Raw genomic sequence first — 23,354 nt, 5'->3', positions numbered from 1 at the left:
GTTTGTATACATACATATATCTTACATCTCATCAGACAGTGTCTTCCATGGGGTCAAGCAGCACTGATGTAAGTAGTAGGGTGAGAACATTTTCCCAGCTTTGTGGGAGTCTTTAATTGGGTAATAGAGTAGGAGCAGACCTAATAACAGGCCATAAACAAATTATTTAAAGGCACTCATTCATTAAGACAACTAGGTTTCACTGTTTTCAAGTTGTAAATCCAAAATGACTTTCTTTGTAGCAACTTGTTTTGCCCTCCAGTTGGTGGGAAAAAACTAATTCATTGTGCTGGTTCATCACATTCTTAAACATTACTTTTATTTTACTCTGAAGTTAATGTTTTTGATGATAAAATGAGTAAAAACAGAAATACTTCACACGCAAAAATGACTCGCATTTTAAATAATAACAATGAAATCTACCAATTACATAGAATATGGAATATTTAACAAAAGACAGTGCTGAGTGTTTAGTTTCTAACATTGTGTGATGTTTTGGACCTCTTGTTATCTGAAAACAAAATGAAACATAGAAATTTACAGCAGTTTAACAAAAACATGAGCAGTTTAATCATAAGTGAGCCTTTTACAACAAAATTATTATTTCCTTATTGCTAAGTCACAATTCTGATGTATGACATGACGGTGCCAGTCAACACACTTATAAAAAGGTTTAGTGATTGCAAGTAATTCAAAATGTGCAACATTTTACAAACTGCAGAAGTTTACCTTAAAATATATAAAAATATTAATTCAAGCTGCTAGCTAATACAAAGCTGACAAAAATATAAATGTATAAAACATCTTTCATCAGCTATGTTTTAAAAAACAAACAAACTGTCAAACACATAAAGTAACTTCAAATGTAAATTCCAACCCACAGATACTGTTGGAGTGCTTTGTTACATTTCCAAATTATTTTCGAAATGGTATTGTTTTATTAGGAGGGCTCCATGGCGGAGGTGGACTGTCTTGAAGTATTGCTTTTATTCGCCTTTCTTCTTTTTGTCTCATTTGTTCCAGCTCTTTCCGTGCCTGTTGGTAAAAGGAAAATCAACAATAGGACATAATAACTCTTCCAGATGCTTTATTAGAAACACCTCTTTTTTTTTCTCAGAAAACAGCATTAAGGCAGAGACCAACTCCAGGAGTTCACACTGCAGGCTGCTGGTAGCTGCCAAGTCAGACCATCTGTCTCAAAAATAAGTACACAAGACCTGTGATGCCATTTTTTCCAGTGGTGACAGAAGTAATTCCACTTACCAGCCAGTTCTCATACATCTCTAAAGCCATTTTGTCTCTCTCTTCTTTCATGTATCGCTCCTCCTCTTCTTTATTTCTGACATCTTTGTGCTCTGTTGTTACTTTTTCATGAAGAACATCTTTCTTCTTTTCATACCTTTATTGTTTTAAGAAAGATGAAATATCAAAAGCTTCAGATGAGAATTTCTTCAGGGTTGATTCAGGAGGAGATGCAGGTAATGAATAATCAATACGTATCAGGATATGGCTGCCATCTAGTGGCTGGTCATTTGGTCAGCACTGTTGACTTGGAATGTAACTACCTCTATTTTGTGAAGGTTTAAATACTTTCAGAATAAAAATAAAAAATGTGGCTCAGTAAGACGATTTTATCAAGAAACATTAGCAGGAATTTCTGCAATTCTTTGGTGACTAAAGAGACACTGTTCTGTCTCAAGTGCACAGAGATGTCAGGCTTCATCACCCTTTAACTTAATAAATAATAATCAAAAACAAACGATAATTCCCACTCACCAGTTAGAAAAAGCTGACTTGCTGTCTCTCTTTCTTTCTTCTTCCTTTTCTTGCTTCTGTAACTCTTGTTTACTTTCAGCTTCTTTTCGCTCTCTGTACCTTTCTTTGAGTAGATGGTCATGCTCACGTTTCCATTTTTCAAACATCTGTCATTTTTATGATAACACCGGTTAACATCACGTCCTCCCACAGAAGTGCTTATTATCTCAGTATCACAGTCAAACACCAATATACCTGTTGAGCTAATTGCTTTTTTTCTTCTTTCTCTTCAGTTGCTCTTTGCTCTTTTCTGATCTTGTCTTGCTTTTCTTTGGCTCTCACTTTGAGAGCCTCGGCTTTCTTTTCTTTCCAGGCCTCATATGATGCAACAGCATCTTCCTTTTTAGCTTCTTGTTCCTGTTTATGTTGAAAGATTTGAAAGATGGCAAGGTGTGGGCATGTTAAAATAACCTCAGCTATAAGAAATGATTCTGTTGTACTGTGGTTCCATTAAAGTTAGATTGACATTATTCACCCTTTTCTTCTTTTCATTCAGCATTTCCTCCTTCTTCTTCAGTTCCATGTTCTGTTTTGACTTTTCTTTTTTCTTTTGAAGCCATTCCTGTGAGGAGTACATGTTAACAGGCAGGGACTTTAGTCGACAGAGTGTGCTCCGTAGATACCAAAATAAGTAATGAGAAGTAGAAAAAAACCCAGCTGATTCCTGCCTCCAAAGGCCTGAAAAAGACTGGACATGGATTGTAACTTTGTACGTTTACTCCAGCACTGTTTTATGTACACATTTAATGTTCATGTACTCTGAGCTTGAGCATTTCCATTTATGCAACTTTACACTTCAACTCCATTATATTTCACAGGCAATTATTTTCAATTTTACACCCTGACGTCTAACAGCTTAAGTGACTTGTTACTTTACTTACTAATTTTCTAGCCCTTCCTGTCCAATGAAAACCACGTATATCCAAATGTTATTTCAGATGTTCTATTACATTGGGAAAACTATGTTTCAAACCCAGATTTGTTCCTTAGACTCGACCCCTCTTTACCTGATAATGACTGAGAATAACGTAGTAGCATAGGAATTAGAATTGGAGTGAGAGAGTCTCGCTGACCGCGTGTTTTACTCACCATAAAACACTGGACACAGGAAACACACCATTATGATTTTGGCTCATCATCACACTGACCTGGTAAATGGCAGCTCGGAGTGAATCTGCTGCTTGTGGCTGAGACTCTGAGATTTTACGATCCAGAACTTTGAGAGAGCCCAAATACTTTGACTCCACTTTCCTGGAGCATGCACTCTGAGATCTCTGAGTGGTCTTTGAGTGAGAACTTGATGACCTAATTTAACCAAAACAATGGTCAGTTAATTCACTGTTCTGTTCTATCCATAGACTTGTAGCTATATTATATGTTGCAGCTTGTTTACCGACCTGGTATCAAATGATTTGTCATGGACACAAGATAGCTGATCTGAGTGATCTCCTGTGTCCTGCCGAAAGAAAACAAACAAACAAACAAAAAAAAACACATTTACTGAAAATAAAAATCATGACAATAAGAGGCAGAGCTTACTGTATTTTACATTGGAATAAAGTCACAACTTACATTAAACTCTTCAAATGATGTAGAGTACGGTCTCTCCTGCTCATCAGAAATGAAGCCATCTAAGCCAATAAAACAAATAATAAGTATAATGAGTAACAAAAATGAAAATACAAAAATAAAACAAGGTTATGATGCCAGTTATTACCTCTGGATTCAGAATCAAACGTAGACTTGGTGAAGAGCTGCGACTGTTCGCTCTTGTTTGAAGAGGATTTGCTGAGGCTGCATGAAACTGTAGGATCTCTGTCTGTCCACTACAGGATGAAACAATAACACAAACGTGAGCACCGAATGAATGCTTTGCATCTTGAAATACCGATTACCCAAGCAATGAGACACATATGTGGAGTGTCGCTCCTTACTGCGATGTTGCTCGACGTGTCAGTGGAGAGGGGAATGGATACAGAGGAAGTGTGAGGCCTGCTGAGATCCTGAGATTCAGCATCTTCAGCTATCTTCTCTGCAGCATGAAGGCTCAATCCAAGAGTCCTTTGCCTCGGTTTAGGCCTGGGTGGCTCCCTCTCCGTAGCACTATCTGAATTACAACAGTGAGTAAGTAATACATAATGCGTACATGTGGAATACATGAGGAAAGTGTAAACAGACCTGCTGAGGACATGTGTTTGAGGTCAGCTGCTGATAACTGTGGAGTCTGGGAGCTTTCCTCCAGAGCAGAGTTGCTTTTCTCTTCAGGACCTGGAGTTTCCGTCATGCTGTTTTCAGACGGTAAAGGTAAAGGCATGTCCAGGAGGGTATCCTCTGAAGTTTGGAATGACAGAGACTGACTCGTGCTCTCTCTTGTGATTTGAGGATCGTTTGACTCCCCATCGCTGCTTTTAAAGTTTGTGTTATCTTCACTGACATTTGTGGAGTGATGTGAGGAAAATGAGGTATTATAATCATTGTATCGACCGATGGAAGAGTCAGGTGGCACATTTTCACGTGACTCTGAAGCCGTGGTGTCTTCCGAGGGAGGGCTGATTCTTTGGGTTTTCAGAAATGAAACCCTCTTTGTCCTACTTTGTTTACCTTCATCATCGGAAATGTCAAAGTCATTGATTTTGGCTTTACTCTTCCCAGCCTTTAATGCACCAGCTCGCTTTTTTCTTGATTCAAGGAGTTCCTTCAAGAAATCTGTGAGGTGTAGAAAATGACAAGTTAACAAAGAAGACAGAGAGATGGTGGGAAAACTTTCCCTCTAAAAGTGCATCTCTTTAAGTTGAAATGTTATCCAAACTCTGATGTTAGCCAGAAGTACAATGCAGTTAATGTGCCTGTTTTAGCCATATGGTCTGTTCTACTGATGCACTGCTGCAATTCTTGTAGCCATCTGTCATTTACTTCCACAAAGCAGGCATATAAATCTCTCATCCTATTAACAAAGGCAGGGAAGCAGTGGTTAAACACTCTACGCTCTCTTACCAAACCTTTTTTTAAGTAGGTTTCATCACAACAATCATTAAAGACAAATACATTTGATACCAACCACTATTACAACATAAACAAAGATATCAATGAGACCAACATCTGGAGGATCTCATTTACAAGCCAGTGTTATCTAGATATGATGATGCTCTGCCATCTTACCATCCTCATCTTCATTGAAGTCATCAGAGTAGGAGTGTTGCTCTGGTTTTGTTTTGCTTGCTCTTGCAGAGACAACAGCCTGAAGTTCATCCTACAACGACATCATTTCAGGTTGAAATAACTAATCCACACATTCCTCCATTTCTCATTTGGTAGGATATCCAGACGATGAAGCTTTCACCTGAAATGTCGTCCTTCTCGATGTTTTCGGGCTTTTCGTGTAAGCCAGTGTCCTGAAGTCCCGGTTGGTCATTCTGAAAATTTTAAACACGTTACTCTGCTTGCCACCATTGATATTAGCATGCTAGCTAGCATTAGCTAAGTTCGTCTTAACAAGTAGCTAGCTAGTAGCTACAAAACTTCCCATGCTACCATAAAAGCAACATAAACAGCATGCGAAGTTTGATAGGTACGTGGCTGTGATCTGGATTTATACATACCATATAGCTGTGTGGTTGCAACGGAGGGAGAAAAGGACACACTGACAGAGTTAGCTTCACCGGGCTAACGGACTTGTTGTCGGTAACCCAGGGAAACATGAAGGACAGTTCATTTTCACCACTGCGCATGCTCAGAAGAGAATGGCGACAAACTTTTAAGCATCATCAGCTGATTTTGTTCACCTAACCTCATCCTGATGATGATGATTCTGAAGTCTTGCTCTTACTGATAACACTTTACAGTTCAAAACAACATGACTTAAATATATATAAATACGGTAGGTTTGGTTTTTTTTTTTTTTTGCAAAATATCTGTGCTATTGTACTAACTTGCAATGCTAGGATGGAAGAGATGTATCGATACGCAGTATTTGTACTAAATCATAGGAAATATATATATACAGCATGTGAAGTGAACTTGTAGAATTATATATAGGGAAAAAAAAACTAAATTGGAAGGGAAAAAGGGAATTTCTGTGTCCTTTCTCCTTTTTTAAATCAGTAATGTTATACATCTGTTAAATTCAGACTTCTTATAATCAAATAAGCATTTATTTCTAACTAATCTGGTCAATTAAACTGAGGCCTTTTGGGGGATTTTTATGGAAGAAGGCACCTACCAATCATCTGCCAAAGCTTCACACAGTGCTGAGCAGTAAAAGTTGGTCATCAGTTACACATTAAAGAGTGCGACATGTAGTTTTGGGGAAGAAATTCAAATAGAGAAAGTAAATATTTACAATAAATAAGAGACAGTTATACAAACTGAAATATTTATTTAGATAAATATCTCATATCCATGAACAAGCTGTCCATGTTGAGAAATAAAAAAATAAGAAAGACAGAAAGGTGGCTATTTAGAAGGGTTCTGCAAATAAAAAGAAAGTAAAACAGCACGAAATTGTGCGGACCTTTGTTTATGCAGTTATGAAAAATCAAACCACAAGAACAAATACCACAACTACAAACTAATCAAATACAAGTAAAAGTAATTGGAATTTTGTGCTACATTCAAGTAAGGACATATCATTTTCTCTTTGACAACACCATAGATGTGTATATCTACCCGAGTGAATGCAGGAATGTACTAGTTTGCAATAAAACACAGCAAGGCAGTTAGACTGAATCATTTTTATTTTTTTGTTTTGTTATAGGAAAAGTGCATAGTTGAAGCCCTTTTTCTCTTAGACAGTAACAGTGTAAATCAAGGTCTCCTGTGGTACCAGACAGTCTGCTTCTCAATCTCAACAATCTAGGCTTCCCTGTAACTTATACATAACCACATTTGCTTTTCTTGACTTTATCCTCCGTTATATCTCCCCCCTCCCTATCTCTCAAGCAAGTCTCGAAAGATGTAGTTATCAGAAATCTGAGAGGACATTCGTTGATATGGAAATGAGCCAGCTACAGATGACTGCTGGGATGAACTCAGCCCACAGTTGTTACACATCATATACAGGTTCTTACACAATTCTTACATAATGAATTCAAGAAGGATCCTTTAATTTGACTTCTGAGCCATTTCACTTCTGATATCACAGGTACCACAGTTCACTTTAATAGCCTGACAAGTATACAGTCAGTGACAAGAAAAATATGGAACCCACTATCATGTACTGCAATCTAATAATCAACAAATCCTGTGAGAAAAGAACCCTTTAGTGTAAACGAGTCATGAGAAATTGTCAAGATCATCCATTCGCCCTCTTCCCATTACAAAATGTAAAAGAAAAATAACTTCATATATTGCTGTTCCTTCACAAGAACTTGTTCTCTAAATGAGCACTGATATCAGAACTATAAACTTACATTGGCACTGTTTTGAATTGGACCTTTTCTGGCTCTTTTCATTGGTTTGAAATTTTATCATACAGAAGATATGAAGTAGAAACTTCAAGTCTCCTTTTAAAAATCAGACTGCTGTGATTGTCAGTAAGAAAAGAAGAGGCCCTCGTCTTCACAAGGCCAGCTGAATCAGTACAACAAGCCTTCATAAAAAGGAACTGACATACCACAACAAAAGTGCTAATAAAATATCGTTCTCGGCTACTAATAAGTCAATATACAATTATCATTTATGTCTTTTAACCACAAAACAATTAAATTGAGTACAAGGAATCATTTGAATGATTAAAACTTCATTTGCTTATGCTGAGTATATTGTTTACAAAGACCACACTTACACAGTTCATTTGGCATTTAACTGTCAAATCTTTAAACATTTAAAAACACACTCTTTAAGATCTGTCACTTCCAACATAATCACTTAAACAATCCTGCCATTACGTAAAGGGACAGACATATTGTTTATATAAGAAGACTGGACTATTTGCTGGCTGGGGTGAGTATGTAATCTAACCAAGGCCTGGATGTAAAGACAGAAGATACATGTACTGCATTTAAACCAAAACGCCATGTTATTGTGCACTAGATCCTAATTTAGAATTTAAACTGAACCATGTAAATTCATTAAATGCGATCACTCTGCTGGCTTTTAATATGCTATTAAAACATTACGTGACATGATGTCATTACTGGCACTGATCAGAGTGGTGAAGTGGAAAGAGTGGAATGTTTCAGAGAGTCTGAAGAACCCGCCACCCTTCATGACTCAGCAAGCACTAAAATAAGAGATTTAACTGCCTCAAAGGGAACTCTCAGCGACCCCTCCCGTCTACCCCACCCATGTGATGCATTCCTTCATTTTAAGTTCCTGTTGGAGATCCTGCAGCTCAGTCAGCACCAGAGCTGGCATCAAATACGGACTCACAACAATAACAGACCATCTCATTAAAGACACAGAGCCCAGCTAATGCATCAACATGCTGATATTGTCGACCAGTATTACCAGACTGTTTAAAGATAGATTATTATTATTATTATTATTATTATTATTATTATTATTATTATTATTATTATTATTGGGGGGAAAAAACATTTCCAGTACTTATTTCTACTAATTCAACTTGACAAATGTCATAAGAAAAAATTATCCTGCCTCAATCTTTTCTTTGTCAAAAAAGAAAGGTTCTTGCCATAACAGTTTATGTTGTGTGTCTGTGACTATAAAATATCTTATATGTATTGGCCCTTAATCAATCCAGCATCAGCTGGGCTCCGGTAACAGGAATCATTGACAGATCCACCCCAAAACATAATAGCATTAGAATAGGAGAAAAGAAAAAAAAGTAAAAAAAAAAAGTAAAAGAAATCTGGATGAAAGTTGACAGGGAGATGGTGTTGTCCAGGTCACAGTAACTAACTAACTGTGCAGCTCAAGTCAGAGCAGGTGGGTGAGTTCTGGTTCTCTGGCTCCACTGCTAGTCAATAGGTGGTGCTGGAGGTTCTCTTCTATCGCTCTGCAAACAGAGATAAACAGAAGTCTTTACTACAGAAATTAGTGTAAATTCATGATAGCTGCGACCAAGTATATGTAGGCATCCACATGTTCATGCTTTCAAATTTCACATACACACAATCGAACTATTTCAACTTTTGGTTGCCATTCAGTAGACATTGCTTTGAAGACCAGTTTAACCATTTTTGTGGACCAATGACCTGATGGATTACAGAAGGAGAACAATGAAAAAGGGACTATGCTGAGTCAATGATGTCTCCTTGAAAAAGTGTATGACAACGGGTTCATGAGTTATGAAAGAGGATGTGGTTGAAATGTTGTGTTTGGTCATATTAAGGAAACCCGCTTAGAAATGAAACACCTTTTTGTTAATAGGCTACTCACTCTGATACAGCAACAACATTTCCAAAAAACATCTATAAATCCATCTGGAAGTCATGCACCTTTTTGTGGTCCACTATGCTGGTAATCCTATGTGGTGACTAGTAGGGAATTAATGAGTGATTGAGGATACAGCCTGCTGTGAAATGGGTCTATAGGCACACATGTATATCATACTTGACCTTTATGCCAAATTTCAGACTTCTCAGACAAAAACTGTGGCTGTCAAAGGGTGAAAATCTTGTGGACCGACCGACTGACAAAGCCATACATAAAGCTGCTAGCTGCAGCTATAAAGCAAACAGTCATGATGATGCTATCAAGGAGCACATCCTGATCACATCAGCAAATGTTTACATCTGAGTCACTGTTGAGGGACAGCTCCACTTCCCAACACAGATTAACATTTCGTTTCTGGTTCTTAATTTTAGGAGACATTTGCTCAGCTTTACAAATATTGACCCGACAACCTTCAAACACAGCAACTGTATAAATTATGTCTGAATTTGACTACTGCTTGCAGTAACTTGTTCAGCAAAGAAAAAAAAACAGACTGCTCTGAACAAAATGCAACAAACCAAAACATGTTAATACAAATTGCAGCGTAGCAACCTGACTCTGGTGGTGACTCATGACAGGTGACATTTAAAAAGCACAATGAGAACTGGGGCCTTTTTGAATGGATGGCACTGGTGTTAATGATACAATTAATGAATTGTGAAATGTATTCAATTATTGAATTAACTAATCAATTATTAAATGATCAATGAGATAAGAAGCAAATTGTGTCTCATTCAATTCTATGCAAAAATTAACACTCTTACTCAAGCTAAACTTAACTAAGGCAGATCAGTGCTACACCAATATTTAAGATGTTAATGCAGTTTAGGACGGACTGTGATCAGTACTTACATTGTGGGGTCCGGGAGATTTTCCTGTGGGACGAGGACCCCTGAGACTGGATGGCCGCAACAAGAACAGGACCAGAGCCAGCACCACCCACCCCATAACAACCATGGGGAGCGTCAGGTCACCTCCTCCACCAACTGAACCGCTGGGGCCTGGCACTGAAAACAAACACATTTTTACACTTCATGCATGTAATCAGCACTAATGTTTCTCATTTGAGTGCAGCCATACTTCTACGTGATGGTCTAATATGGTCGTACTTACATTCCTGAGGGCAGTCTGTGTCTGTGCAGTAGGACTGAGATTGCCTGAGCTGAAACAGAAATTACGAAAGGAACAAAGTCTAGAAGAGAAGAGTAGGACTAGGAAGCATTTATTTATCTATTTTTTCTTATTTACTCTAGTTACTCATCTATCAAAGGAAAATACAAGTGATCTATGAACACTGCAGAAAAAAAAACTTTATACACCTTAAAGAGCTCCTTGTTACATTATGCACATAAACACATGACCCACTCACAGCTCACTGTAAACAACAACACATATTCACACAGTGATGATGCAAAGCAGCCACCTGTGCACTCCCTGCCTCAAATATACCTTATACAATGCTGTATAAAGTCCTCAGTTATTTAGACAACACCCTTTCCTACTGCAAGCAAATCAGAAAAATCCCCAGTGACTTCAGAGCTTTCAGCCAACTGCAGCTTGCCATGCAAGTCACACCTGTACAAAGAGCCAATGAGGACACTCTGTAACTAGTGCAAGATAATTACCAGCTGTATTCCTTCTTTAATGCAGTTTCTCCCAATCATTTCGATCTCATATTTCACGACACACTTTCACAGAGAATATATAGAAGTACAATGCCAACTTCACAGCACATGGTGGGACAGAGTGAGACTTTTTTTGTCTGGCAGGGCTGATCAGCTCTAAAGATAAACATTAAGCAGGAACCAGGATATGTTAGCTCAGTGTCAGCTGTTAGCTGGCCATTTCCTTCTCCAAAGACAGTAATTTACTTGCTACTTGTTTCCTACTTTAATCTCTTATCTTCCTTCACTCAACTTCATCAGGAGATATTTTTTACTTCATGCTGCATACTCTGAATACTCTGAGAATACTCTGTCCCTGCACCTCAGCTCTGTTAAAATCAAGTCTGCCGTTTAAGAGTTCAGGTGATGGTAAATGCCCCTCAGTCCCCCGACTTACCAGGTTGATGAGGCGCCTCATGGCATACTCATGGTTGCAGATGCACTCACAAGGGTCAAAGCCTCCCTCTGCCATGTCTCACCAGACAGTGTCTACCTTGGAACGAGACAAAAGGACTGTATGTAACTAGGACGTTCATGAACAAGTGAAAGAAACCTAATGCGGCGCTCTATTGTTGTTACACAGGCACACACAGTTTAAAGGGAGGAGACTTCTCATTTAAGGACAGTCAGCACTGCAGAGTCTGGTGCTGCATGTAATAGGTGTTTGTTAAGAGTGAGGCTGTCACAGTCAGCTCTGTATTCACGTTTGCAATTTGACAGGACATGCTGATAAAATTATTTTAATAAAATTCAACTGAGAAATTTTTGTGGCATTATTTTATTGAAAATTATCTGGATCTTTCTTCACTGTAATTAACAACTAATATAAAACAGTTGGCCAATTAAGTGATGCATAAATGCGAGGATTTAGCTGACTGGTTAACATCATCATGCGATGCTGATGTCCGCTCAACATAGAGTGAAAACATTTAACTAATACTCTGAGTAACGAAGTCGGTCCAGCAGAATTAGCCAACAAAAGCTTATTATCATATGGCTTGGCTTATAGACAATGCTTGCATTAGTCGTTGGACAAATACATAATCAAACACACAAGCATCTGCGACATATTATCATAGCTATAAAAGTCTACAGCAGTACACCACATCCTGGCTTTTCGAGGGAATCTTGATAACTGATGATCACTTATGATATCTAAACGTATACCCTTTGTCTTCATCTTTTTTTATCAGCTTTTATCATGCAGTACAATTGGACAGTCTTAACTGTTACTATAAAAACTATGTGTTGAGCAGAGATGGTTTTGCAGTATTCTTTGTATGTTTGTCATTCCCTTCACACTGTTTTGTGTCTTCATGCCCTAAATGTTTTGTCTCAGCAATGGGAACGAATAAACCACTTAAGATGGCCAAGGAAATGGTTCATGAATGCAATGGTTTAGATAAATAGTTAGCATCATCATTAGGAGGCACACATCAACTCAACATATCGGGAAAGCAAGTGATTATTACTCCAAGAGTAAAGAGTTTGCCAGCAAAAACTTTTTTATGGTATGGCCTGACATACAGACAATTTGTGCATTAGTTGTAGGACAAATATATGATCAAACACACATACAGTATGCTACAGGCCATCATAAGATCAGGGTATGTACAATATCAGAGGCATATATACTTTATTGAACCCTGTTGGGGGAATCTGGTTTGTTACAGGTGCTCTTTCCAAAAATTAAGTATCACACTAAAAGATATAAACAAGATAAGAAAAGGAAACAATAATGATGCAACACTGATGTTTGATTAGCTTGATTTTTTTAGCCTTCTTCCGCTCTCTTAGTATTATTTTTACATTAAAATAAAGAACCTTTTTTTTTTAAATACAAAACCCCATGAGTTATTTTTCTTTGAGTGCACAGAGCAGAACACCTGACAGCTATTATCAAAGCTATGTAATGTTTTGTTTTCTCTCTGTTTGCTCATATACACTGTTTTATTGTGTATTTGGCACTTTATGTCGACTTTTTGCATCATAGGGTTCACTGTCACTGTCTCTAAATAATCTTACAAGCAACTTTGGCATTTCTGATATGCAGATTCCTGCTATTTACTGGCCAACATATATATACACATCTATATTAAGCAATATATTTGTGTATTGTCAGTATAGCTCTCGTGTAAGGTAAGACAGTAAAGTATGGTTTGGGGCTACCTACTGCGTTTACCACGTTCACTTACTCACAAAATGCTACTTTAAAAAACGTCACTGCATATTAACCTAACATAAACTCACTTGAAAGGGAGGTATAATAATTATCTCAAAACATGTACACGTTATATTTTCCATGGGTGGCTGCCTGCATATTTGTGGAGTGACGAACAACTGAAGTGGTCACTTCTTCTATCTGGACCTTGCTGAAAGCCGATGGAAAAAAAGGGGGAAGCTATCATGCACTCCTAACTAATCAACCTTTGAGCTTTGCATTTAAATAATGTCGCTCTCGAACTAATGGTTGCTTGTGTTAGATTAGCTTCTGGCTAACCTAGCAAGCAACCGAGAAAAAACTCACAGCGTTGTCCTTTATTCGACTGTTAGTCATGAACATATGATTACGGACAGATGTGACAACAAACGGCATGAAACAAAGACTTACTTGAGATTTGTACACGATAATAAAGTGTTAGTCGTCTTTAAAGGGCCTGGGCTTTCACCGCCACTGCTGCTCTTCACCGCTGAAGCCTTCAGTCTGCAGACATGTCAACCGACCGTCTGTGTTTTGTTTGATGCACGTGAGCCAACCAACCAGTTATTCTTCACGGCTGACATCCGGGCGATCGGGGGGCGTGGCATAAGCGCGCAGGGGTGGTGCTTAAACCGTCTGTCATTGGTCCAAATGTTTGACGGGCAGGGTATTGAGCCAATCATGGTGAGAATCGACTGTACCGTCTGGATAGTAAACAAACAGTCCAGCTGCCTATCATCACACAGAGGCAGGCGACCCTACTTCCTACATCTGTACAGTTGTGTAACCAAAATATCCGTGATGGAATGTAACTGAGTACTTTTACTCGAATACTGTACTTACAAAAGTACAATATATAATATATATAGTTGTACTTCAATTGCAATTTGCAAATTTGAGGGACGAAACATATGCACAAAACACAAAAGAAAAATTCTGATATGTCACAGAATAAAAAAAATCAAGTGCAACACTAAAATCTCCCAATATCCATATCCTTAATTTTGAGTAGTGTACTTGTACTTCAAAAAATTGCAGAGAGAAACACCGTCCTTCATCTCCACTACAAATATGTAGCTATAAATAACTGTAAAATCTTTGCAGATTAACTTTACATACAAATAGTGAGCACACAATTAATTATTATCATCAATAATTAATTGTATCACAAAAGTATATTACTGTAAGGGTTAATTCTGTTTTTTACTTGTTGATGTTAGTGAACATTGTGTATACCTCTTCCGACACTACCGAATATACTGATATATATATTTTCTTTTTAACATAGAACAGTAGCCCATGAGCCAATAATAATAATAATAATAATAATAATAATAATAATAATAATAATAGTAATAATAATAATAGTAATAGTAGTAGTAATAATAATAATAATAATAATAATAATAATGATGATAATAATATCTAACAATGTTATCTTATAGAATGGAAATCTAATGAAAACCTTAAGTAAAAGTAATAATACCATAATACCACCTATAAAAACTGCCATTAATATTAGAGGGAAAAGTTCAAACCTTTACAAAAAATTAAAGTGCCAAAGGTATCAACTGCCTTGTGTCTGGGTTATTAGATCAATGCATTATTATTATCCATGTATTAATGTGTTAATAGATATATCTGGAAATGACTCTGATCGGTAGATGTATAACATTCAACAGACCTAATGTGTGTTTTATTATGTAAAAGTCTGCTTGCCTCAGCCAGTTGGGTAATGGACTAAAAAGTAAAATAGATCCCTCTGAAATGTATGCAGCTGTAGAATAAAGTACTATCAAATAGAAAAGTAAAATAGAAGTACATGTTACCTCATCAGGAAAAAAGTAAAAATAAAAAACTGACAGCTTCCCTTTCTTTCACCACTAAAGATGTCACTCACGAAGAAAGTCAGAAGTTAAAAATGCCACACCATGAATTGTTCAGTTTAACTGGAGGAGCTGCAGACAGCTGAAGTGTGTGTGTGTGTGTGTGTGTGTGTGTGTGTGCACTGTACACTAGCTGGTATGTAAGAAATGTCGAGTGAACTGTAGAGTTGAGTTTGAAGTGTGTGCTCTGAAAAGTTGACCTGTCAGCTGGTATGAAAACTGTGACGTGGGAGAGTAAAACAAAACAAAACAAAACAAAACAGGTTGAACCAGACAGTCTTCTTCCCTCGGTTTTTGTATTGTTCCCACAAGTAAAACAAAAAAGAAACAATTAACTAAAATCCCAATAATAACACACCACACGTCGGATCCCGTGGGTGAATGAAGGTGCTAGACACCTGTGTTGGAGAATCAGATATGTTTAGCAGCAGCAGCAGCAGCAGCACGTGATGAGAAATGTCCTGAAAGCTAAAGAACATATACTCCCATGTAGCAGAGCTCCTAAATGAAACTTCTAGTTTCTACTCCATTTTAACTGCACTGTGTGTGTTTGTATGTTCTGGACTGACTGACGCTGGAAGCCGGGCGGGCAGGCAGGCAGTCGACGGTGACGGTGAGGTGCCTCTGAGGTGAGAATCCGTGGACGGCGAAAGTGAAAGGAGGGCTCCGTAACTGTAAGAAAAAGCACCGAGTGGGCAACCCCCCCCCCCCCCCCCTCCTCCCCCCCATACAGACACACACCACTGGGGGAGAGAGAGAGAGAGAGAGAGAGAAAGAGAAAGGCCCCGGGACTTGCTTCGAGGCGGCAGCAGTTCAGCAGACAGCCATGGCTAACATCGCGGTCCAAAGGATCAAGCGGGAGTTCAAAGAAGTTCTCAAAAGCGAAGAGGTGTGGTGTGGTAACGATACTGGCTGTGTTTTTTCTTGTTGTTGTTTTTTTTACTTTGTCTTCGGCTCCCTTCTTGCTCACTGTTTCAGCTCATTTCAAATGTAAACGACTCTGTTGGACGCTGTGGTAGACACTGAGATTACCTGTGCTAACGTCAGGTCCCGGTTCCTGTGTTGCAGTAGGTCAAGGCCTGAGCAGGAGAACTTTAGCTAGCTTTAGCTCGATGTCAGTGTCTCGCTCCTTACCTCCCCTGTTATGTCAGGTGGGTGTGATCAGGAAACACCGGGGATTGAGCTATGTCAGCTGACAGGCCTTCTGTTTTTAACCAACATTACCCTCAGTAAAGCAAAGCTGTTCTGTTTGCGCTGTGGCACACGCCTCTTAAAAAAAAGTACCGTGGCTGTTGACTAGCATGAATTAGTAACTGACAGTCCGGGTTAGCAGCGTTTAGCGTGCTAACGTTATTTTGACATCTCATCCACAGTTAGCATTAGCATGTGTTGTTATGCTATAACGTTCACCAACTTGACGAAGTCTTTAAACATAAATCGAGATTTGGTTTTAATAGGAAGGGGTTGCGGTGATTGTTTTGTCATCCTGCTACCTGTCAAGTGTTGTTATTGTGGGGTTTTCAAGTTAACTTTAGCTAGCATGGCTCCACTAGCAAGCTATCTCTCTGGCTCACGCTCATCCTGTAGAAGTTTCCTTTACCAAGCCAGCTTTTTTTTTGTTTTACTTTATAGAAAGTGACAGTCGTTGTGCCTTTAACAAGCCACGATGCCTGTGGCTTCACATGTGTCAGTGAAAGTCTGTGGTTTCATATTTGACAGAGACATGTAAAGGCAGACTGAGAGCTGTGAGTCCATCAAATAACAAGATAATGTGTTCACTGTGTCTTTCTCTCATTTGTCCCAACGCCATAGACAAGTAAAAACCAGATAAAAGTAGATTTGGTGGATGAGAACTTCACAGAGCTGAGAGGGGAGATAGCAGGTCCTCCGGATACACCCTATGAAGGTATTCTCACTTACAACTTGACCAAATATTTGCTACAAGACTCTGTTGTTTGTCGAGCTAAAATCATTATGCTGATTTTTTTTTTCTCTGTCCTTCTAAGGTGGCAGATATCAGCTTGAAATAAAAATCCCAGAAACCTATCCTTTTAACCCACCAAAGGTACGTGCTTCAGTATCTCATACTTGCTCACTTTTAAATGTATTTACATGCACACCGCGCTATCCTGGTTAAGATCATGGTTTTAAAGAGCTTAGTAGTTGTCAACCATCAAATTAATCACCTACTATTTTGCCAGTAGTTTATTTTGCTTAATCCATCTTTAAGAAAGGATGAAGTCACAATTCTGTTATTCCAGCTTCTTAAATGTGATTATCTTTGGCGTCTTTACTCCTCTGTAGTGGCAATCTGAATGTCTTTGGGTTGTGGACAAAACAGGACATTTGAGGACATCATCTTGGTCATTAGGAGACACTGAAAACATACATTTTTTTTGAAAAATAACTCACTGATTAGCTGACAAAATGATTGACAGATTAATGGACGATGAAAGTGGTGATAGTTGCACCCCTAATTTTGGAGTGAACGTCATATTCGGGTTTAAAAAAACTTTAACATGCTAGCTGACGTGAATTAATCTAAGAAGATGGGCAACTGTGACACCTTATTCAAGTTTCTGATCACTGTTTGGCATGTGCATTAGGGATGGGAAGGTTATAGTTATTGTTTGCGGTTCGGGATAAAAACACAGGAAAACGTGACTGTGGTGAAATTCCATTGTTATTATAAGCATGAATTGGCATAAGCATGAATATCCTCACATGAATGACTCGATAAAGCTGTCTAGCTCGCTAATCTAAAGTCCTTTATTGCGTTCCGGGTTATTTTGAATTGCCACGAGGGTGGAGCAAGCATCTTTTCAGGCTTTCCAGAGTCCAATGCCTGTTACCATGGCTGTCGGCTAAATTGGATGTGTGGCAATTTATTGAACATCCCCAGTTTGCACTTCAGTATCCGTTAGCACAATATTCTTTCTTAACAAAATATATAGGCAGGCAATTTAAGAGAGTTTTAGTGCCACTTTAACAGAATATGATGATTATCAATTACTTCTTCCAATATACTCGTGACATTACATTTTCATATTGCCCCATGTCTTATGTGCACAGATTTGCCCTCTACTCCAGTAGCATAGAAGACTGTCAGTGTGTTTAATAGCTACAGTGGGAATCTGTGCTGAAATGAAAGAGATAGTCAGATATGTGTAAAATCAGCAGACAACATTTTTGCCTGAGTGACGTAGATAGATCGTCATCAGCAGTAGTGGTTGTTTCACAATAAAGACAATAACTCCCATGATACCAAGCCACTTGCGCCTTTTGTTTTGTTTTTGACTCGGACACAACTACTGGAAGAAAGTGCATATTTCTTTTTAAGCGACTGCTGCCACACTAAAAACAGTATGACAAAGTTTTTGATGGCAAATCGGATCAAAACAAGGCTACAAGTGCATGTAAATGTCCCCACTGTAACGGACACTTTGCAGCCTTTTTCTGTGTCATAACATTTTTGTCCACTATTGTCTCTCTTAGGTGCGTTTCATCACTAAGATCTGGCACCCTAATATCAGTTCTGTGACAGGGGCAATATGTCTGGACATTTTAAAAGACCAATGGTGAGTGAAACATTTCTGAACCCTGTGACCTACTGCACTCAGTGTTCCCGTCTCGAACATGAGTTAAACGACCCTCCACTTATCTGCTCCCACATTTAATCTGTCTCACCCAGGGCAGCTGCTATGACCCTGCGGACGGTGCTGTTGTCTCTACAGGCTCTCCTCGCTGCAGCAGAACCAGACGACCCACAGGACGCTGTTGTAGCAAACCAGGTGAGAAAGATGCTGGCGTGTGCTTTGTTATGATGCTGCTGTCCTTTTTATATTTGGATGGCGAACATGAGAAGATGACAAAATATCAGTAACAATGTTTATTTCCTGTCATACTCATATACTCGGATAACATTTAACCAGCTCTGTTCCTCTGCATTCTTCAGTATAAGCAGAACCCAGAAATGTTCAAACAGACCGCGAGGCTGTGGTCTCACGTCTATGCAGGCGCTCCTGTCTCCAGTCCTGACTACACAGGCAAAATAGACAAACTCTGTGCCATGGGCTTTGATAAGGTCAGAACCACATTCTGTTCTTGTTGTACCACTTTACATATTAAACATACATGCATCCGTGACTTGATTAAACAAGCTTGAGTCATTTTTCAGTGGTGGTGGCCAAATGTTTCTGGTTATAGCTTCTCAAATCAACTATTAGTTGGATAAAACAAGACAATTGGAGGTGTACTGTTGGACTTTGTAAACTCATGACAATTGGCAGTTATTCACTGTTTTAGCATTAGTTTAGCAGTTATTTTAATTATGAGAAAAGTAATTCTAATTGTAAGTGTTTCTTAGAGTGAGCAGCTGTTATGTAGTCTCATTTTAGTAAAAATTTACAGGCACATGTTATTCAACCTAGAACAACAATATGTGATCAAAAGTAAATTGCCAACTATTATAATATTCAATTCAGCAACATATGCTGGTTAAAGCTTCTTTTTTGTTGTTGTTGTGATTCTTGATTATAAATGAAGAGTCTTTTGACTGCTAGCTTGACAAAAGAAGCCGTTTAAAGACGTCACTTTGGGCTCCAGGAAACTGTATTTATATAAATTTGTATACATTTTTGGACAAATTCTAGACTAAAAGATGAATGAATCACTCATGAAAATAAAATGCAGATTTAAGCTAATAGAAATATTTGATGTTTATAATATACTGCTTATCTCCCTTTTTTAACTTTACATTTTCTATTAACTTGTTAATGCAAATTAGCACAGATTACACTATATTCCATTTCCCCTCACTTACAGAATGCAGTAATAGCGGCCTTGTCTTCAAAATCCTGGGATGTGGAAACGGCGACAGAGCTGCTCCTCAGCAACTAAAACCCCCGCCAGGTGTGAGGATCCCAAACTCCCTTCATCATAGCATCAGCTCCTCCCCGGCACCGTTCCACCATCGCCTTTTGTTATGCCGACGAAACCCCGTTCCACACAGCAGTCTGAGCCTTCTTTTACAACAAGTTTGTCTGCCACAAACCACAATCGCCAATATGCACACCAACCTTTTGCCTGTCTTGCCCCCCCGCCATCTTTTCTGCCACTGACTCAAAATGTATATCCTTGTAATAAGCCACCAAAAACTTTTCAATCACGCATCTTGTCTTCCATACACTGCACTCATATTGGCTCTGAACACAGTTACTCTTTTTTGTTGTTGTTTTTTTCTTAATATTGCAAAGAATCAAACAACTGCCATTTCCTGGTGGATTTTCGAGGATAGAGTGTAAAGGAGATCCTACATACTGCTCTCATAGTACATCACAGTTTACTTCCTTCAACCAGTTTGACCTTACGTAGGATTAATTCTCTTTCATGGACACTGAACACAGCAGAGGTCTCTGTGGAATAAATGAACGTGACTGGATGGTGTTCTTCAGGAGCATTGTGATGGGTTTCTCCTGAGCAGTTTATCAGAGACGCTTCAGTCAGTTTCTTTCCTGTCCGTATGATTAGACGAGACCACACAGACATCCTCAAACATCTGCACAGAAGGAAAACAGTTCTCTGTAAATAGATGCGTGTACATTTGAAAATACAATGGGGATATACTTTTTTTCTTACATGGCATTGTGAAACAAATTATTTTAAATATAAACTATGCCTAGTTTACAGTTACATGGAGAGCTATCTTTTTATGATTTTGTGATCAACGAGGAATCCCTCTGAATGTCCTCTTGTCTTCTTCTTCCTCTTAAAGCGTGTTGGGCGGCGGGGGGCACAGCCAAATTCCAGCTCAGGCCCCTGAAAGTCATTACATGCTACCTTTTTCTTCTACACCACAATCCAACCTTGTGTCTTATGCTGTCCTTGCATGTTCTATGCTGCCTTTATTTTTCATTTCTTGGCCAAATGATGTGGTTGTGGGGTATTTGTTCGATTCAACAGACCCTTCAGACTTGTTGAACACACAAGATTGTTTCTAACCTGTGGGGAAGAGACACGTGGACGCCACATAAGCGCACCCACATTGGCTTGATATCTGTTGGGGAACGAAGGCCTTTTCTCTTTTGATTTGACGTGTATGGTGCTGGATTTGACAGGAGACACACCTCCAAGAAGAAATGCGTGACTCTGAAAGTCATTAAGGAATTGAGTGTGCAATGCTGTGGTTTCAGTATTTTCCATTTCAAAGCAATCGCTTTCAAATACACATGCTATTTTCAGGATCCGCTCACCCTCGCAGTCCTGATTTTGGTCACAAACAGGGGGAGCTTCATCATAAAACGCTGATCCAATCCAGCCGCACAGTATATATAGGTATGTAGGTGTCGTCCTATATTCCTAAAAACTTGCTTTACTACAAAGCCAAATAAAATGCTCATTGAGGTCGTCTTTGAGTTGTAAGAGAGGCTGGAACTCCTGCAGTGTTTTCAAACATTTTGATTTGAGGTACTGTGAAGAAATGCTTTTCATTTACAGAAGTGGGGTGATGATGAATCCTCACACATGGCCTTTTTTTTTTCTTTAAAGAAACTTTTCTTCCTTTTGCTTGCCCTCCAGCTCACTCCCTACCAACACAGTGGCATAGTACAGTACGACATGGACTTATTGTGCACCCTCCCCTCTGACAGAGAACAGTCTCCAGCCAGAGCCCAAATAGAAGAGTTCATAGTCAGGGGAGGAATGTGCACACCTTCCTCTGTTCTTGTAAATATTCGGGTTCTTGATTAAAGAGCCTTCTCGTTATCTCTAGAGTGCACCATTGATGGCTGGATCTATATTTTGTAAGAAAAAGAAAGGACAAAAAAAGGAAAAGAAAGAGCCCCCTCCTCCCTGATGTTCTCACGATGTACAATATTGCACGATGACGAAGCATTATGAAAAAATATAAAAGGGGGCTGTTGCATCTCAGTTTCTCCATTTGGATTGAGACTTATTTTTCCTGTTTTGTTTCCTTGGAAGCAAGCATCAGCAGTATAAAAAGCATGGTTATTTATTGTGACAGTGTCATGTTTCTTTGATTAAAAAAAAAGTGGAAAATCAAGATTGCTTGTGTCTCGTCTCTCTGGTTTGTGAAAACTGCACTTCATCATAGGGACGGGGTGATTCCAACATTTTTAAATTCAAAATCAATTTTTCCATAATCAAATACACAAATTTCCAGAGTCAGACAAGATTGTTTTTTTTAATGTCAGAAGTTATTCTAATTATGTATTTCCAAAATACTTTTTGATACATCTTTATTGATTCTGATACAGATACTAACAACTGTACCAACTATCCAGTATCTTACAGAAACACTATGATTAATGTTTGAAATATGGCCACAATTTTTGAGGTCTCTCAGCTGGCGACAATGGCGCGTAGAGCTCCAGAATTTTCACATCAAACCACAGTTGAGTCTTGTTGAAAGACAAACCACGACTGTGTTGGTGAGTTCTATTTAGTTTGTGTCAAGTATGAATAGAGTTACAGTGAGTTAAGGGTATTAAGCTCCTCTTAATTCTGTAACAGAAACTTGAGAATGGAAAATAATTCGAAGAAAGAACTGAGCTTGTGAAATGTAGCAATAAATTGCAGCCAGCAACTTTTGCATGTATATAATTTTAGTTTCGATAAAAGGCATCCACACCAAATTAACAGCTTGCGAGTATCGGAATATTGCTATACTGCAGTATCCATCTGCCAATCCTCACTTCATAAAAATGCTTATATAGGCAAATGCATTACATGGTAACATCTAAAAGCATTTAGTTTCTAGAATGAAAATTAAATACCATCATGACAATAGGCATACTTGCTCAATAGCAAACCTGCAACATTCCCTCGATGCTTAAAATCTAAATTTGACCTGACTTTGACACAAGTCCCCCAAAAATATGATTGTAAAAGAAACAAAAACCTGAACACATGCTTGTATAGTAATATGTCATTTATGCATTCCAAAGTGAAGTACAGTTTCATACTTCAGCAGTAAAAAAAATACAAAAAGGTAGTTCAAACAGTTTCCTTTCAGAGCTCCCATCGAGAAGATGAGTCAGAAACAGAGCTGGAGCACAGTGTCCACAAATGTTGGACCGCTTAAATGTATCCTTGAACTCACTAAATACCTGTAAATGAACAAAGGCCTTTGAGAGCATTACAGTTTGGCAGGTAAGAGAACACACTGAGGGTTTGTGATGCTACAAACAAGCTAGAGCATCTAAACGTACCAAAGTTTATAGAGCTTAAGCGGGGGTTTATCTGTGAATTGTTATCATGTTCCGGTATTTTCATCATTTGCTGCAGCAGTCGAGATTCAAAAAGTTCAACTGCAAATTTGCACATTGGTATTTACAATATATAACTGGTTCAGTAAAACCGGTGAGCTTGAAT

The 23,354-nt window shown here is 38.5% G+C and overlaps 3 protein-coding genes across 6 annotated transcripts; 1 reads left to right on the top strand and 2 right to left on the bottom strand.

Annotated features, from left to right (window-relative positions):
* Nucleotides 1-536: 536 nt before the first annotated feature.
* On the bottom strand, nucleotides 537-5,570 carry map9 (microtubule-associated protein 9). Its single transcript, XM_037095457.1, has 14 exons — nucleotides 5,415-5,570; nucleotides 5,156-5,228; nucleotides 4,975-5,065; nucleotides 3,994-4,521; nucleotides 3,750-3,922; nucleotides 3,533-3,641; nucleotides 3,388-3,446; nucleotides 3,213-3,271; nucleotides 2,964-3,120; nucleotides 2,291-2,377; nucleotides 2,011-2,172; nucleotides 1,777-1,922; nucleotides 1,264-1,399; nucleotides 537-1,035 (listed from the first exon to the last, which is right to left on the bottom strand). Exons 2-14 carry the CDS (start codon nucleotides 5,225-5,227, stop codon nucleotides 916-918), a joined length of 1,899 nt encoding a protein of 632 aa, XP_036951352.1. The 5' UTR covers nucleotide 5,228; nucleotides 5,415-5,570; the 3' UTR covers nucleotides 537-915.
* A 956-nt stretch (nucleotides 5,571-6,526) lies between these two features.
* smim14 (small integral membrane protein 14) lies at nucleotides 6,527-13,644 on the bottom strand. Of its 2 annotated transcripts, none has more exons than XM_037099118.1 (5): nucleotides 13,489-13,644; nucleotides 11,275-11,370; nucleotides 10,327-10,375; nucleotides 10,066-10,220; nucleotides 6,527-8,773 (listed from the first exon to the last, which is right to left on the bottom strand). In XM_037099118.1, the coding sequence occupies exons 2-5, from the start codon at nucleotides 11,347-11,349 to the stop codon at nucleotides 8,735-8,737; spliced, it is 318 nt and encodes a 105-aa protein (XP_036955013.1). In that variant the 5' UTR covers nucleotides 11,350-11,370; nucleotides 13,489-13,644; the 3' UTR covers nucleotides 6,527-8,734. The 2 variants fall into 2 exon arrangements, with proteins under 2 accessions (XP_036955013.1, XP_036955021.1); XM_037099126.1 differs by having other exon boundaries at nucleotides 11,275-11,366; nucleotides 13,489-13,629.
* A 1,669-nt stretch (nucleotides 13,645-15,313) lies between these two features.
* On the top strand, nucleotides 15,314-22,023 carry ube2kb (ubiquitin-conjugating enzyme E2Kb (UBC1 homolog, yeast)). 3 transcript variants are annotated; one of them, XM_037099088.1, is made up of 7 exons: nucleotides 15,314-15,852; nucleotides 16,776-16,869; nucleotides 16,970-17,028; nucleotides 18,459-18,541; nucleotides 18,655-18,754; nucleotides 18,919-19,047; nucleotides 19,788-22,023. In XM_037099088.1, the coding sequence occupies exons 1-7, from the start codon at nucleotides 15,790-15,792 to the stop codon at nucleotides 19,860-19,862; spliced, it is 603 nt and encodes a 200-aa protein (XP_036954983.1). In that variant the 5' UTR covers nucleotides 15,314-15,789; the 3' UTR covers nucleotides 19,863-22,023. The 3 variants fall into 3 exon arrangements, with proteins under 3 accessions (XP_036954983.1, XP_036954992.1, XP_036955002.1); XM_037099097.1 differs by lacking the exon at nucleotides 15,314-15,852 and adding an exon at nucleotides 15,886-16,114; XM_037099107.1 differs by lacking the exons at nucleotides 15,314-15,852; nucleotides 16,776-16,869 and having other exon boundaries at nucleotides 16,988-17,028; nucleotides 18,660-18,754.
* Nucleotides 22,024-23,354: the final 1,331 nt, after the last annotated feature.

Source organism: Acanthopagrus latus, chromosome 1, assembly GCF_904848185.1.
Source record: "Acanthopagrus latus isolate v.2019 chromosome 1, fAcaLat1.1, whole genome shotgun sequence".
Lineage (NCBI taxonomy): Eukaryota > Metazoa > Chordata > Actinopteri > Spariformes > Sparidae > Acanthopagrus > Acanthopagrus latus.
Note: the sequence above shows the minus strand (reverse complement) of the source record. Positions and strands in the feature narration are given on the sequence as shown.

Excerpts from the sequence above, each read along its gene's own strand:
- ube2kb (XM_037099088.1), top strand. The coding sequence starts at position 15,790 with ATGGCTAACATCGCGGTCCAAAGGATCAAGCGGGAGTTCAAAGAAGTT. Across the intron at positions 16,870-16,969 it reads TCCGGATACACCCTATGAAG|GTGGCAGATATCAGCTTGAA; the intron begins GTATTCTCACTT and ends TGTCCTTCTAAG. Across the intron at positions 18,755-18,918 it reads ACGCTGTTGTAGCAAACCAG|TATAAGCAGAACCCAGAAAT; the intron begins GTGAGAAAGATG and ends TGCATTCTTCAG.
- map9 (XM_037095457.1), bottom strand. The coding sequence starts at position 5,227 with ATGACCAACCGGGACTTCAGGACACTGGCTTACACGAAAAGCCCGAAA. Across the intron at positions 3,447-3,532 it reads GTTTGATTCTGAATCCAGAG|ATGGCTTCATTTCTGATGAG; the intron begins GTAATAACTGGC and ends TTATTGGCTTAG. Across the intron at positions 1,923-2,010 it reads AAAAGCAATTAGCTCAACAG|ATGTTTGAAAAATGGAAACG; the intron begins GTATATTGGTGT and ends TAAAAATGACAG.
- smim14 (XM_037099118.1), bottom strand. The coding sequence starts at position 11,349 with ATGGCAGAGGGAGGCTTTGACCCTTGTGAGTGCATCTGCAACCATGAG. Across the intron at positions 10,221-10,326 it reads CACAGACTGCCCTCAGGAAT|TGCCAGGCCCCAGCGGTTCA; the intron begins GTAAGTACGACC and ends GTTTGTTTTCAG. Across the intron at positions 8,774-10,065 it reads AATCTCCCGGACCCCACAAT|AGCGATAGAAGAGAACCTCC; the intron begins GTAAGTACTGAT and ends CTCTGTTTGCAG.